Genomic DNA, 14,739 nt, shown 5'->3' with positions numbered 1-14,739 from the left:
GAGGGAGAAGAAAAAAAAAACATGTTAGCATTGGACATTTCTCTATCATTTCTCAGGTATTTATTACTGAACGTCTGTTTATGCCCTCTCATCCTTAACAGGTAAGTTGGAACTTGTTGAGCAACAAACAGGCGTCACATGTCATTGGCTTCGCAGCCCAATTTGATTTACAGCAGGACACAATTCTAATACAGCATCTCATGATGATTCTCGAATTATACGCACAATCCCAATCAGACAACTGTGGTACCATCGCCCTTAACAGGGCGTCTCAGATCCCTCCCGAAACGCCAACCCATTTAGTACAGCCGGCCTGCAAATCCTCTTCGCCTGCAATGATATTACAAACAGCCAAACAAGAACCACTCACTGCTTGCTGCGTCTTCGTTCACGGCGCTGCTTCCTCGCGCGAGCCTTGAGGGTATCTTCATCACGGTATTCCTCCGGCAAATCAAAATCAACCTCGGGTATCTCAGGGATGGGTAGACCCCATGCCATAATCTTCCTCCCTGTGCGCCTGTGTCGATGCAGAGCGCTCTCACGCTCATATCTCTTGCTGAAGAACGACTTGAACTCCTTAGGTGGTTCTGGCGGCTTCGGAGCCGGTGCTGCTTTTGCAGGACGCGGAATTTTGGCTACAGCTGGTTGAGGAGTCGATTTTCGGTTCTTTGAACCTTTGGCATTCTTGGATCTTGCCATGGCTTCCTCTTGCAGTTGCTTTGCTGGTGATTCTGAGTCACTTGCATCACCATTTTCGCTATCATCGCCAGCTTCGTCTTCTTCAACACCTGATGAGTTTTCTTCTTCTTCCTTCTCAGCCCGGGCCTTATCTTTCTCCATCTTCCGTCTCTTCTCTTCCAACACCCAATTTCGAAACTTGTCAAGGATAGCCTGGCATCCTTTGATGAAATGGTTACGAGCAGGTTCAAATGTCTTCTTCTTCGTCTCTGTCACACCACTCACGCCCATGACTCTTAACCAGTCATGACCTTGGAGTCCTTCGAGAAGTCGGATAATTTGGTCCCTTTCGTGCTGTGCTCTGCCTTTCTCAGTATTACGTATTGATCTCTCCAGCCGCTCAGCTCGACGATGTATTGGCTGAAATAGTTTATCTGGTAAGGGATCTTCGATGGTCTTGTTCTTCGACTGCGATTCTAGAAACCCTAGATCGACTTGCTGACAATCGAATACATTGTAGAAGAGGGCATCGCCGTACCCGCGTACAGGATATTCAATTGCGGGGTGGTGAGTTTGTGGGATCGCGCGTTTGTCTTCTGAAACGGCGCGTCGTGGATCGGAATCAACGATTACGATCGGCGTGTCAACATTGAATAATTCTATATAGAGTCAGAAAATGTTGTATTTTGCAGGCAACATTCAGGTGAACGATGGGGAATTTTTTGGACGTACGCTGCTCCTTGGGCTCATTCCCAATCACCTCATCGTATTCAGGAAAATAGGCAGAAAGTTCACTTTTAAACCTTGTAGCTTCCTGAGAGCGCAGCTTGCGGCCTTGCTCCTGGGTATTAGTATCGCTCGGCTGAGGCTGCAACCGATCGAGTTCATGTTTGATTCCATTGATAACTTTGCTCTGGTGTTTTGTAAGAGTCTGCTCCTGCTTCGGCTTCAATGTCGCGCTGTCGGTCGTAGGAGGAGGGGGTATTGGTGTCGCACTCGCCACTGTAGGCGTCGCAGCAGGTCTTCGCGTGGGTGGTGGCGCTTTGTTGTTGTCGATATCGGAATCACGGAGTCCGTGAGTGCCCTTTGCGAAGATCTCGACTGTTAATCGCGTTCTTTTCGGTTTGATCGCATCGAAATCGCGATCGTGGGTGTCGAGTGCCCTCTTGTTGCGCCCTCCTCCTCCTCCTCCGCCCTGGGCATGTGCGAATACTCCTGCTGGGGGCGTCAGGTGGTGATGCGGGTGATGCTGGTGCGGAGCTTCAGCGCGCCGCGAGGAACGGGTGACGGAAGCCATTGGAAGACGACAAAATGCCTGGCATGGTTTCAAAGATGTATTTCTCTCAGTCCGCCAGCTCAGTTTGAAGATGGCGTCGTCGATGTTGATGAGTTTTTCAAACGCGGCTTCGGTGCGAGTGCGACCGGTCTGTACTGCACGTTTGCAGTCAGTGGAATCTTGGCTCCGTCTTGCACCAAGCCAAGATTTTGAGCGCCAGTGTTCTTACAATTTCAGGGCAGGTGCGCCACTGTACCCCCTATATCGTACTGACAAATGCAAAGCTACAGGGCGTTGACGTGCTGGAGCCATCTGGGCAAATGAGTTGGTCATGCGCACCTCGAAAAGCTGTCTCTCTGACTTCTATAGTGTATTGTTTATCAATCAACAAGCCAGCGCCTTGTTCAATGCGATAAATTCCAATGGCTCCGGGTTTCTAGCTAATGTGATGGACTACTAGAACAGAGTGAAAGGACATGCTTTACCCTTTCCTCTGGAATGATATCATTGTGTCTCGACCACAAACATAAGGCAACAGAAGAGTGTGAGTTTATGAAGAAAATTTCCAACAACTTAAATACTTTAACCAAAAAGCTTCGTGTTCTACTGAAAAGCTTCAAGTGCTCGCTTAGGTTGCGACTGAATTAATTTCTGCTTTCGTATAGTGAGACCCCTCGAATACATCATGGCTTTAGGGTATTGTAGATGGTATGTATGGGCGATAGGATGACATATTGTGCAAGGAGTAACGTTAAAGGGCAAGGAAACCTTGGACCTCTATCCTCGGACTTCAGTCTAATATAGACTAAGAAGGCCTTCAAATCAGTTATTTTTATCACTTATGTATGATAAAGGACCTCATTTTTCTTGCCTCCCTTTGAGTACCTACCTTAGGTATGCATGACCGGCCTTTCTGTGCTTATTCATGCTCTGATACCTTCGCTTATTGGGTATTCTAGGTTAAGTCTTGAAACTCTATTCAAGCTATGGGATAACTGGGCTAGGGTTTTTACACAGCTTAGATGAGCTTCACAGCAATATCATTTGATAGCCAGAACTGGCAGCTGCACAAAGAAAATACTCATGATCTTGGGTATTCGTACTTGATGTCGTGAACCATAATCCGGGGACCGCTCTATACATAAAGGGTATAATATCGTAAAACCAAAACACCTCGCCAAACACCAAGAGCCTTACTATACGTGCATCTTCTCGACATCCTCCTTCTTCTCCCTCTTGGCTGCCTGCTTCTCCTCCTTTGTTGGTTTAATGCCAAGCTTCTTTAAGGCCTTCTTTACTGGTCTTCCCTCTTGCTTCTCTGCCTCTTCTCGTTGTAGCACCTCTCTCTCCTTCGCGGCACTCTCACTCTTGTCCTTGGCTTCCTCTTCCCTTCGCGCCGCCTCCTCTGGGGCTATTATCTTATCTTTCCTGTGTCCCACACGCTGAGCAAAGTCCTTGCCCTTGCGCTTCGTCTTGATATATGCCTCCAGTCCTATCAACACAACATACGACTTGGAGATAGAGACATGGCTCATGTCAACCTCCGACTGCCGCAAGCTTGCAACGAAAGCACGGAAATTCGCTGCGGGAGGGCGGTAGTGTCCGCTCAGTGGTGAGAGAGACGATAGTCGACCATTTTTGATCTTGATGAGACCAGCTGCTGATATCCGGCTACCCTGGAGGAAGGACGAGTGTTGAAATGCTCCTGAATCCTTGATGCCCACATACATGCGAAAGCTTGTGTCTGCAACGAAGATCCATGTATTCTTCCGGACAGATTTGCGCATTAACTTGTTAAAGATCGTGGACGCTGAAATCTGGGACACTTTGTTCATACCCTGACTGTTGTCAAAATCAGGGGTCGCATACTTGGCTGCCCGGTCTGCCTCCCGTCGTGACTCTAGGGAAGAATCGGAGCTGGAACTGCTGACAGATTCGAGGGATCGTGCATCTTCAGGCTGGGCTGCGGCGTTGAATGCCGGCGTGGAATCGTTCACAGGCACGACACCATGTATGCTGTCCTTGAACTCTTCTGTGGTATCAATGCGCTGGCCATTCTTCGCCCAACAGAGTCTGCCTTCATTATCGACTTCAACAAGATAGTACTGGCGCTCTTCACGAGACAGGTATCGAACTTGCTCCCGCTCAAGTCGATCGCGTGGACAGCCATCAACCTCAACGTTGCGGCCTTCACCATAGTCGAGCCAGTAGAAAAAGTTCTCATTTGTGTCTGTTCGCTTCCAAACCTCGTGGTAACGGCAAAGATTACTTCCGTAACGGTGTTTCTGGTCGACCATCTCGAGGAAGTATCGAATGCCCATCATGCGCGCCTCATGTTTCCGCGCAGCAGTAGCTTTCTCACGTCGTGCTCGTGCAGCAACTCGTTCTTCGGGGGAGGCATCTTCGTCGGAAGACGATTCTGAAGATTCAGAATCTGACAAAAGGTCATCATGACCTGCTCGTCGCGCAACGGCGCTCGCCTTCTTCCATTTCTCTCGTGCACTCGCCGACTTGTGTTTCACAAAACCGTCCGCTTTTGAATTATCAAAAGCTTCATTATCAGCTTCTGTTTTCGGTCGTGGCAACGTCGCATGTCGAAATTGAGCTTCTCGAATTGCAGTGACCCATCTTGTACTTGCATCCAAACCAAACCCTTGCATCTCTCTTCTTGCGCGATACCCTCTAAAGGTTTTCTGTATAGTGCGCGCAGCTTGCGCCTGCGCCTGGTCGTCCTGACTGACTGTCGACATACTGGCAGCTCTATTGCGCTGACGCTGGACTTCGCGCGACCAGCGCCTGCGCTCGCGATCTCTGCGCTTTGTTTCTTGTTCGCGTTGTTGTTGAACAATTGCAATTCGTTCGAATTGCTTTTGCGAAGGTGGTCGCAGAGAGTCCATGTATTCTTTTGTCTTAGTGGTAAAGGGTAAGTCGCCGTTAGTGGTAGCAGCAGAAGATGACGCAGTGCTGACGACTGAGAATTTGGAGTCGGTACGGGTTGGTAGTTGTGCTGCTAAACCCAACGGCGATTGTCGCGGGGTCCCCTCCAGCTCCATACTGATATCGTTTGGGGTCTGCACTAAAACCGGTAACAAACAACGGTGTTCTAGAATCTCGAGTTGCGTCATGGTCGTGGGGTTGAACTGGGTTGAGAATGTGGGGGTGGGAGCAAAAGTTGGTGATAATGGCGATGAAATCCTTGGAAAAGGCTGTTAATTACATCGAGAGACAAGAAAAGACGAAGGCTGATGAACTCATGACACTTCGAATCTCTTTAGTTCAGAGCTGGATCTTGCGGCTCTTATAAACATGGTCTTTACTACTGATGTAGTCAGGCCGATGCCCAGAAACCAGCAGGTTCTTGTCATTCTTGTCACGGAAGAACGGCACTTGGCAATCCTGCAAAGAACATTGGCATCGCCGTAAAATCTCAATAGATTGCTTTATTGAGACGCCGCAATGCTTGGTAAATGCCGTTACATACCGAAATAATCTAGACTCATGGCTGGCAAAGCGTCAGAATAGCGGCACGGAAATCCGACAGGAAACTCACTCATTGGCTGATGCGTAACAGCATATCCTCTAAGCCATACCGAACTCCACATGGTTATGTTAAGCTTCATTCAAAGTCAACAGCTTAACTGTTAGTATCGCGCGCCTGTTGTTAGCGACCGGATTTCTCTTGCTGCGCCCTGGCGCCTATACTCAGCCCTTTGGATACGAGAGCTTAAACGCCCAGTGATGACATGCCACTGAGGCGAAGCAAATGGTATGGCTTTCGAGATATGCTTGACTGTGTCGTACAACAATGCCAAACCTTGGTTTCATCTTGGCTCTCGAATCAAGCACAAGCTAAGAACAGACGAGCATGCAATACAACTGTAGGGCCACAAGTGGTAGATCATCCAACTCATTATCATTAATACGGATTGTTGGCTGCTGCATATGTGCGTGAGACTGGGCCAAGCAATATATATCGTTTGTACAAAGAGGCCTCCCATGAATGAGACCCAAAGGTAAACATATCCAAAGAAGAGAAGATGCTAAGACGATAAGAACGCTATGCAAAGAGGAACTCCTTGAGGACTGGCGATCCAGAAAATTCTGGATTTAACAGTATGCAACTAATAAGGTCAGCATAATATTGAGCTGGAAACTCCTGATATACGCACTTGAGAAAGTATTGTAGGCCTGCCCGCCTTTTCTCGAGAAATCGGGGCCGAAACTTGGAGATGACACTCTTGGGCGGAAGCGCCGGAACAGCTGCCTCAAATCCGGGGAAAGTCTGAACCAACCGATATCGAAAGTCGTCAAACTCCGAATACCGTTTACGAATATTCATATAACTCCCCTATCGTTGGGTCAGTCAACCGCGATCTTCAGATCAGCACGCCACTGCTGAACCACCACCAATCACTCACATTGAGAGCCTCGACACGGATATTCCACACCACAAAGGCCCCGATATTTGTTGCACTGCCGTTGACAATGGTATAGCTGACAACCTCAACACTCTTGGCCCAGCAAGCGCTGTTGCGGTCGTCGAACTCGCTCGCTTCGTTGTCACGCAGGGTTATAGCGCCAGCAGGAAGAACGGACTCGGTCGACATGTTCGATATGGTGCGTTGATGGCCGGCACGGGTGTTCAGCCAGTATGGTGGCGATGTTATCGAACTCGGGGAGACGGTAGATGATGCAGTTTCGTGCCGCGCATGATTGCTATCGTTGGGGTCATGATCGAAGGATGTGCGTGGTGTCTCAAACACTTCGGTAGCTGCGGTCTGTGTTTCAGAACTGCCTGGATGCGATGCGCCGGCGGCCAGATTGCCATCGCCAGGCGCTTGATCTATCGCAGTCGCCATTCAACCATGCGATGAAACAAAATCTCGGGCTTGAATCGTTCAAGTCGCTAATGAAGAAACTTCCGATACAACAGGTTTAATAGTACTGGATTGTATGTGATTCAATGGTAAAATCGTGTCGCAAAGACTTGTAGCAGTGATTCAATCGACCCAGTCGAGTAATATTGATGTTGATTAACAGTTGAAATCGTATCAGCGAGTTAGGATAACAGCCCATGAATAGCGGCCCTGCTTTTTAGTTGACAAAGCGCAAGGATTTGGGTTGCGGAGCGGTAGAGAAATAGTCAATTATGTACAAGTCGTCAGGATGAGGTTGATGATGAAATCAAGGCGCGAGTAGAGGGCACGATCCAACCAGGGACATAGTATAGTGTGTGTCTGGGTAGTGGCGATAGCTTGTCCCAACTGAAAGGATGAATTGGATGTGATGTCGTAGAGCAAAGCCTTAATCGGCACCGTTCCGGGCCTTGCAGCTTGATTTTTTCCGATTGATGGAGGGGCCGGCGCCCCGGTCCATGGGAGTCGGGACAACCCAGAACGCACCGGTAAACTTCGTGACCTCTAGCTTCTTATTTGTGTGAATCTACTCCGGATTTGGTCATTCATAGTCTTCATTTCTACAGCCTCCGCGAGATATCGCAACATAGGAGGGGAGTTGATTTATCGTTCAAATGCGCAAGTTAATTACTTACAGTAAACCAATCTCCTGCTGTGTGTAGTACGATAAGGTTTTCTTAGGTAAACTCAATGCCCACTGACTTGGATATCGACCAAAATACCACACTTGCAAGGGTACAATATGACCGCCGCATTTACGGCCGGCCTTCATCTTGAAATACGGAGCTCGAAAGCCACGTCCGTTCCGTGCCCGGCTGAAGAGGCCGGTTGGGTACCGGTCGTCTAAGCTTTCGGGACGTAGCGGAACCCGGATTGACAAGCGCGAGATCTCATCGACTGTGGCTTTCTATCAAGGGATACAAGTACAGAGATTCTGACTACTTTGTTTCAAGCCGCAGAACTCTCATCATATCATATGACATTGTCATCTGGTCCAGTTCAAACTGTAACTCTAATCGGAGCCAAGGAGCAAAATAGAGGAGGTTGGAATCAAAGGAGTGATCGAAATTGTAGGAAGAAACCCAGATCGATGACCAAAGTTTCTCTCGAGTTCTTGCAGGTTCACTTTGAAACGGGACAAATTATCCTGACTCTGCGGGGTGAGAATCTACTCTCCACATGAAACGAATTCCTCTCGAGGATTCTTCTGAAGTCGAGGCTGGTCTCTTTCAGGTTTGGTTATCTTTTTATGACCTGTCATGAACCAAGTCTTCGTGTTCTCTGTAAGTGCCCTCACCTCGATTAATGCCTGCATGGAACGAACACGATTCGATACGAAGTTACCTTACTATTTTGTACGAGAGACAAGCGGATATCTCTTCGGCTAGTCCGTCATATCTCCAAATGCACTCCGCTTTCAAATGTCTTAGCCAGCAGAGTGTTTCTTCACCTGCGTTATTGGGTTACTAGAAGTAGTGGTTATTCGACTTTGCTGTGTGATACCTCATAAAATGTGCGACTGTGATCACTTCTCTGAGAGCCTGAACATCTGGCCGCGTAAGCTCCATAGTGAGGCACAAACAAAATATCATCAACACCAACGATTGGCGCGATATCCATAGCATCATGTTCTCGTCGTGGTGCATTGCGCGGGGTTATCGAAGGGTCCAGTGCAGTGACATGCCCCGCCCATATGTAAGAAATACGAAGGTTGTTGGCTGGTCCAGATGCCTAGCACCGAACAGAGTTACCCTTTATGGGAACAGTTGGCCACCATTCTTGCATCCGAGTGGCCAATCGTCCGTAAAGAATACTCCGACGTGATCATAGTGGGCTCGTACATGTTGTGAGCGACCTCAACCACCAACTAGAGCGCGTCGTTCGCGTGGTTCAAGATACACTCAGTGGTGCACAATGACAAGACCATCATAACAAATGTGCAGCAGTGGTCTCATATCGCTTCACGACTACTAGATGTGGAGTCTGTAGTAGTCAACCGTTCGCGCCCGCCACAAAGCCAAGCTCTGGACGATGCGGTTGAGAGGAGACGAAGGACGACCTCCACTCGTATGCCCATGATGGCGAGTATGGGGCATCACCGACATCTGACGAGAGCACGGTAGCGTCGAGTCAACTGAAGAGATCTCCATTAGGATCTTCTGAAGATCACAGACCGGGCTGCTGTAACAAGAACATTATCGATAATACTATTGACTCCTTTTAATCACGGCTCTTAAAACCAAGGGCCTTGGAGATTACGGTCATGGTGCACCAACACCAAGCGAGCCAAAGCCTCCCCAGACCGCCCTAAAAAGCCCAAGCTTAAGCGGCGAACCGCACTAGTTGAGTCTATCGGGCCTAGCCTCCAGAGTATTCCGGGACCTCCTGGGCACAAAATGCGCCGAGTGGTGGACGATATGGAGCAAATAAAGTCTCATTGCTGCTGGGATATGTTAGAGCTAAGCCCAATGCCGCTGTGCTGCTCCTAAAGTCCCCTGTTCACTCTGCGAAAATTGGTGCTACTGGTACTACTTTGTCCACCGTCTGTGGTCATGATGTCGCCCAGGCTCGGGTCTCGCCTCAGCTTTTGCTACGGATCATTTCTTTTGACGCTGTAGCCCGGCGGTAGGTATCTGGACCTAAGGCAGAGAGGTATCCATCCATGCATCCATACCCATATAGCCGGGGGTTGTCTGTCATTGAAATGTCTCGGACCTCCTCGACCTTTTCTTCATCGTCCTCTTCTCTCACCACCTGCTTTTGATACACTCGCTATATCAGACTTGGTCTTGATTCTCAACAGTCGTTAACTCGTCATCTTAATGCTTTATTCTTCTTTTGCTCGTACTTTTATCAAATCGTCGATCATCACTCACATACCTTGTTCTTAATCTGTAAGTCAAACATCGTCCGAGTCTACGGGTCTTGCCCCGGTTGTCTTAGTGATAGCATCCTCCATACCTCTCGTTCCCACAGAGCACAAGCAATCTCCTCATTATGGGAAAGAGAGAGACTTGGAATATAAGTGAATAAAACCGCTGACCCCCGGCCAAAGAAACTCCATACCTTTCGTCAATCTTCACCGTTTACGAACTTTTTTTGGGCTTCGCATACGTATCAACCACATACATACCTTCATCGTATCCAACACAGCTAGTTTTCATACAAGACACAAATACGTCACAATAATGCCTTCTCTCCGAACAACCGTTCTGGCCGTTGCTGCCTCAGCCATTGCCGTTGTCAACGCCGACTATGTTATTGACCCCGAGAGTGTACCCCTGTCTCAACGCCGTGAGTAAAGATCTAACGCCGATTATTTTGATGTGCAGGGTCTAATACATAACCAGGTGTTTGGTGCCAGAACGAAATAGAAACCTGCCCTATGATTTGCGGGCAGACTAGCAAGGGAGATACCAAGGTCAACGAGTGTGATCCTGTAAGTTTCGTTATCTAGGCTTCGTTGACAACTGTTAACCTCTTTCGTCCAGAAAACCCTTACATACGGTTGCATCTGCGGCGACGGCAAGCAACCCAACGTGTCTGAATACTCCCTGACCCTACCATTCTACGTATGCCAGGAATGGGGTAATCAATGTGTCGAGGACTGCAAGGGCAGTGCCTCTTGCGCTTCTGACTGCCGCCAGAACCACCCATGCGGTGCCAGCAACCCCAAGAAGTACAACACGACTTCCACCGCTACCGACACGGCTGCCGTCAAAGCGACAGCCAGCGCTACTGACGATCCCAATGTTGTCTACACTGGCACCCCAGGAGGCGACGGCGGTGACAACTCAGACAGCTCAACAACAACAAAGACCAACGGCGCCGCCGTCATTGAGGCTGGGCGCACATGGGGCCTGACTATTGTCCTGAGCACCATTTTCGCTGGGTTCGCCATGTTCTGAGTTTCTGGTGATGCTTGACAGTTTCCTGAGTTTGGCGACCGGGCTGCCAAAGAGATTACTGCATTGCTTCTGTTCTCTTGTGTTTATTGCTCCTACATTCCTTTGAAGCCTTGGACGTCTAGGTGTTTGGTTGTCTTTTATGGTGGGATATTCTTTTTATGATTCAACTTGAGGGGTTGCCCTTTTACATCATTAATATCGTTAATGTCGAAGGGACGAAGAGATGGGAATAGGTGGTAGAACAGGACGAAATACATGTCGTTGACTGCAATCAAGCAGTTGAACCACCAGAAACCTCTGACGACAAATTTGAAGCCAGTGTGATATCCTGATGCATGAAACAAGCAGTGGCCTATCGAGACATGTCGTTGTCGGTTCAAGGATTCCCAGAGTTGGAGGAGATCACAGCCAGCGTCAGTCGATCTTCACTCCACATTCCGGATTTCAAGACCCTTAGACGTGTACCGGGCTATCGGATCAACAAAACTGCCGCGATGTAAGTTTTGTTCTCCAACTAGCATCCATTCCAGCCAATTGCATTTGAATGAGAGGCTCGTATTCTTTTTGTTGGCGCTCACGCGCTCACGAGCCTAGAAGGGCATGTGAAAATCATTCTATTCATGCGCCATTGATTCGTAGCGTTAGTTCACCCCTCGCCTCGGCACCAACGGCTAAGACGGATCAAATAATGTCGAAACAATCTCATGATGAGCTGTCTATGCGAGCTCCTCCTCGTGAGCAGACATGGCTGGCACACCTTTTGACAGGGCTGAGCCTGCTGAGGTCACTGTGCAAGTGAGAGTACTACGTGGGGATGCTCAAGGAACCTGCTATTGTTCTCGAGTCTCACAAGAAAGGGGCCGTCAAAGTCGACCTGTTTCGTTAGCTGTCAAGTTGATGGTTGGAGCCTTCAAATGAATGAGCCGCTAATTACCCAATTTTAGATGCGTGTTTACCCTGTAAGCGGAGACCTCTAGTGGATCGGATCGCTGGTGTTAGCAGGGGCTTTGCGGTTTACGATCCAGGGGCTCGACGTACGACGACACCAGTACGAGTTGGAGTTTGAATTCCAATTTCGAGTCCTAGCCTTGAGCTGTCAAAACCTGCCCCTTTAAACCTTTTCAGTCCCTTCTTTTCTTCAACTGCAAAAAAACACTCTTTGGCCGTAACTGTTCATCAACATATTTAATTCTTTATCAGACTCTTCACCGCTATTCTTGGCTGTTTAACTCTGTCTCAGCCCTCCCGGTCGTCTTCGCAAATCAGGTCCGCCACACATAACCTTGGCTTGAGATCCAATTCATCTACCGTTGTCGATAAGAGAAAACCTGTCACGCTTGTTCTTGGATTACCTTTCTCTTCCCGCCCACGTGCCGCGCCGCCCGCGTCTGTTAGGATAATACCGCCTTGGAAGAGAGCCGAGGATCAATCATCCATTTTGCAGGCCTCTTGGCGGATATACCTTGCCCTGTCCTGCTGCAAGTCACTATTGCGCGTGCCCGCCGTCGCTGCAGGTCCGATTGTTTAGGCGTTTTTACCGACGTCTTTATTTTTTTCTACCTTCCCCTTCGTTCCCTTTTTAAAAGAGTCCCCCATTTTTGCCCCTCCTCCTCCGGCCCCTCTCTTCCACCATGTCTACAAGCGAGACACTTCCGCTTTACAATCCAACGGCCACCGACCCTGACGGTACGAATATGGCTCCTAATACGAGTAAGTCTGAGAAGAAAAGGAAACTCTTTGAACGCCTGAGTTCCATGGGGTATTACAAAGAAGACCGTTGACCACTAACGTTGCGGCCCTGCAGAAAAGAATGTTGCCGAGTGCATCTCTGATGACGCACTGGTGCACTTCAAGTCATACAAGTACTCAAGCGTCGACCTGTCGCCAGTCTCGAAATACGTTCTTGGTCCTTTCGTATGTATTGCCTATGTCTTCAGCTCTCTTTTGCGCATTTTTTTAAACTCTGTTTTACTTTTTTGTCTTGACAATTACCGTCTCGTCGAGCTCGACACCACTTGCCTGCCAAGTTATTTTCTGGGAGCTCGTGATAGCTAACGCGTCTTTGTCGTCATGTAGTGGAATGCCTCTGTCAACCTCCTACCACTATGGATTGCTCCCAACATGGTGACCCTCTTGGGTTTCTGCTTCATCCTGATAAATGTTGCTTTCTGTGCAATCTGGATGCCTGATCTCGTTGGACCGGTATGTGGGAGCCTTTCCATGTCTCTGGAGTGGCGTACTAATCGCAAGTGATGTTGCAGGCTCCTTCATGGCTTTACTTCAGCTTTGCCTTTGGCCTCTTCATGTACCAAACGATGGATAACCTCGACGGAAAGCAAGCTCGACGAACTGGAACCTCAAGCGGCCTCGGCGAACTCTTCGATCACGGTATCGACTCCTTGAACTGCACACTCGCCAGTCTGCTCGAAACTGCCGCCATGGGTCTTGGTACCTCTCCAGCTGGCATCATCACCGCTCTATGCCCATGCCTGCCCATGTTTTTCTCGACCTGGGAAACCTACCACACGCATACTCTCTTCCTCGGCGTTATCAACGGTCCTACAGAAGGCATCCTTATTGCCTGTACAATTATGATCATGTCTGGCATTTGGGGACCCGGCATCTGGACCATTCCGCTGGCTAATGGCATCAAGGATACTCTACCTGGTCTTGCTGAGCTCCTTGGCGAGACGACTTTCCGAGATATCTGGATTGGCCTGATCATTGGCTCCCTCGTCTTTACACAGATCCCCTTCTGTGTGCTCAACGTTGCCAAGGCTCGCAAGTCTAGGGGAGAGCCCATTCTTCCTGTGTTCCTTGAGTGGATTCCCATGGCCGTCTTCACTGTTTCCATCGCCGCCTGGGTCTTCTCTCCTTACAGTACCATCATGAAGGAGAACCACCTCATGCTTTTCTGCTTCATCATGTCATTCGTCTTTGGCCGCTTGACCACTAAGATTATTCTCGCCCATTTGACTCGCCAACCTTTCCCCTGGTGGACCGTTATGCTATACCCTCTTATTGGTGGTGCGTTCCTCGGAAACATGCCTCGATTTGGACTCCCTCAGGTCAGCGCCCAATTCGAACTCTTCTACCTGTGGGCCTATCTTCTCTTTTCCATGGTTGTCTATTTCCGCTGGGCGTGGCTCGTTGTTACCAGCATCTGCAACTACCTCGGCATCAATGCCCTCACCATTCCCAAGGAGAAGCAGATCGCCAACAAGGCGGCACAGGCTGCCAACAAGCTGCACTAAGCCGGAACTAGCCGTTCTGGCCGAGCAATTTTGTTCTGTCAAGCTCTGATAGATTGAAATGACATAAATAATAATCCACCCAGAGAGGCGCAGGATTTTGGAGAGAGATCATGGTACAAAAAATACTGGTGTCGCAATACAGAGCGAAGAATCAAAGCATGACGAGGGCGTTTGGTGTTTACTTGCGGGTTTCTCGCATTCTTCATGACGCTAGGATACTAAGGGGTCTTGTATCACGTCAACAACCATTGGGGTATATTCATTGTAATAGATATAAATGAGGAGTATATGTAGATGATGGTGTTAGAGACTGTCTTTGGATAGGCCCCGGCTTTGACGCATAGGGCGCAAGCCAAATCAATAAGAAGCTTCAACATTTCAGATGCATTATTCATCGCCGTCCATACTAATCTCATGAAACCTTTACTGTTGTCTGATCTGTGTTGCTTATGAGGGGCTTCACAACATTTTAGAAACGTGGGGTTAACGGGATGACGTAGCCTGCGTTAGCTTCAGATGATGGATGCTGCAGGAACTTATGGTAGAGAGTTACGAGAAATCTTGCTTGCTGCTTGTCAGTTTCTCGTATATATTGGGTTGGGAGAGCTGCTGGGAGAAATGGTTTCCAAGCTAGCTCCCAACAATGCCTATTTAATGTGAAGCACAACGTCTAGATCTGAACTAACGATAAATGGCTAGGTCACACA

At 48.7% G+C, this 14,739-nt stretch overlaps 4 protein-coding genes across 4 annotated transcripts; 2 read left to right on the top strand and 2 right to left on the bottom strand.

Annotated features, from left to right (window-relative positions):
* Positions 1-3: 3 nt before the first annotated feature.
* FOBCDRAFT_221533 (something about silencing, SAS, complex subunit 4-domain-containing protein) lies at positions 4-2,343 on the bottom strand. Its single transcript, XM_031178600.3, has 2 exons — positions 1,411-2,343; positions 4-1,337 (listed from the first exon to the last, which is right to left on the bottom strand). The coding sequence occupies exons 1-2, from the start codon at positions 1,973-1,975 to the stop codon at positions 367-369; spliced, it is 1,536 nt and encodes a 511-aa protein (XP_031044487.2). The 5' UTR covers positions 1,976-2,343; the 3' UTR covers positions 4-366.
* A 3,492-nt stretch (positions 2,344-5,835) lies between these two features.
* FOBCDRAFT_31379 (Phox homologous domain-containing protein) lies at positions 5,836-7,224 on the bottom strand. Its single transcript, XM_059611958.1, has 3 exons — positions 6,373-7,224; positions 6,124-6,302; positions 5,836-6,075 (listed from the first exon to the last, which is right to left on the bottom strand). Exons 1-3 carry the CDS (start codon positions 6,811-6,813, stop codon positions 6,012-6,014), a joined length of 684 nt encoding a protein of 227 aa, XP_059464715.1. The 5' UTR covers positions 6,814-7,224; the 3' UTR covers positions 5,836-6,011.
* A 2,834-nt stretch (positions 7,225-10,058) lies between these two features.
* FOBCDRAFT_200475 (uncharacterized protein) lies at positions 10,059-10,778 on the top strand (the record flags this gene model as incomplete). The annotated part of the gene is made up of 3 exons (XM_031178606.2): positions 10,059-10,164; positions 10,221-10,309; positions 10,362-10,778. 3 exons carry the CDS (start codon positions 10,059-10,061, stop codon positions 10,776-10,778), a joined length of 612 nt encoding a protein of 203 aa, XP_031044493.2.
* A 1,631-nt stretch (positions 10,779-12,409) lies between these two features.
* On the top strand, positions 12,410-14,032 carry FOBCDRAFT_200474 (CDP-alcohol phosphatidyltransferase-domain-containing protein; the record flags this gene model as incomplete). Its single annotated transcript, XM_031178610.2, has 4 exons — positions 12,410-12,488; positions 12,583-12,692; positions 12,855-12,980; positions 13,040-14,032. The coding sequence occupies 4 exons, from the start codon at positions 12,410-12,412 to the stop codon at positions 14,030-14,032; spliced, it is 1,308 nt and encodes a 435-aa protein (XP_031044497.2).
* Between the last annotated feature and the right edge of the window lie 707 nt (positions 14,033-14,739).

This window comes from Fusarium oxysporum, chromosome IV (genome assembly GCF_013085055.1).
Source record: "Fusarium oxysporum Fo47 chromosome IV, complete sequence".
Taxonomy (NCBI): domain Eukaryota; kingdom Fungi; phylum Ascomycota; class Sordariomycetes; order Hypocreales; family Nectriaceae; genus Fusarium; species Fusarium oxysporum.
Note: the sequence above shows the minus strand (reverse complement) of the source record. Positions and strands in the feature narration are given on the sequence as shown.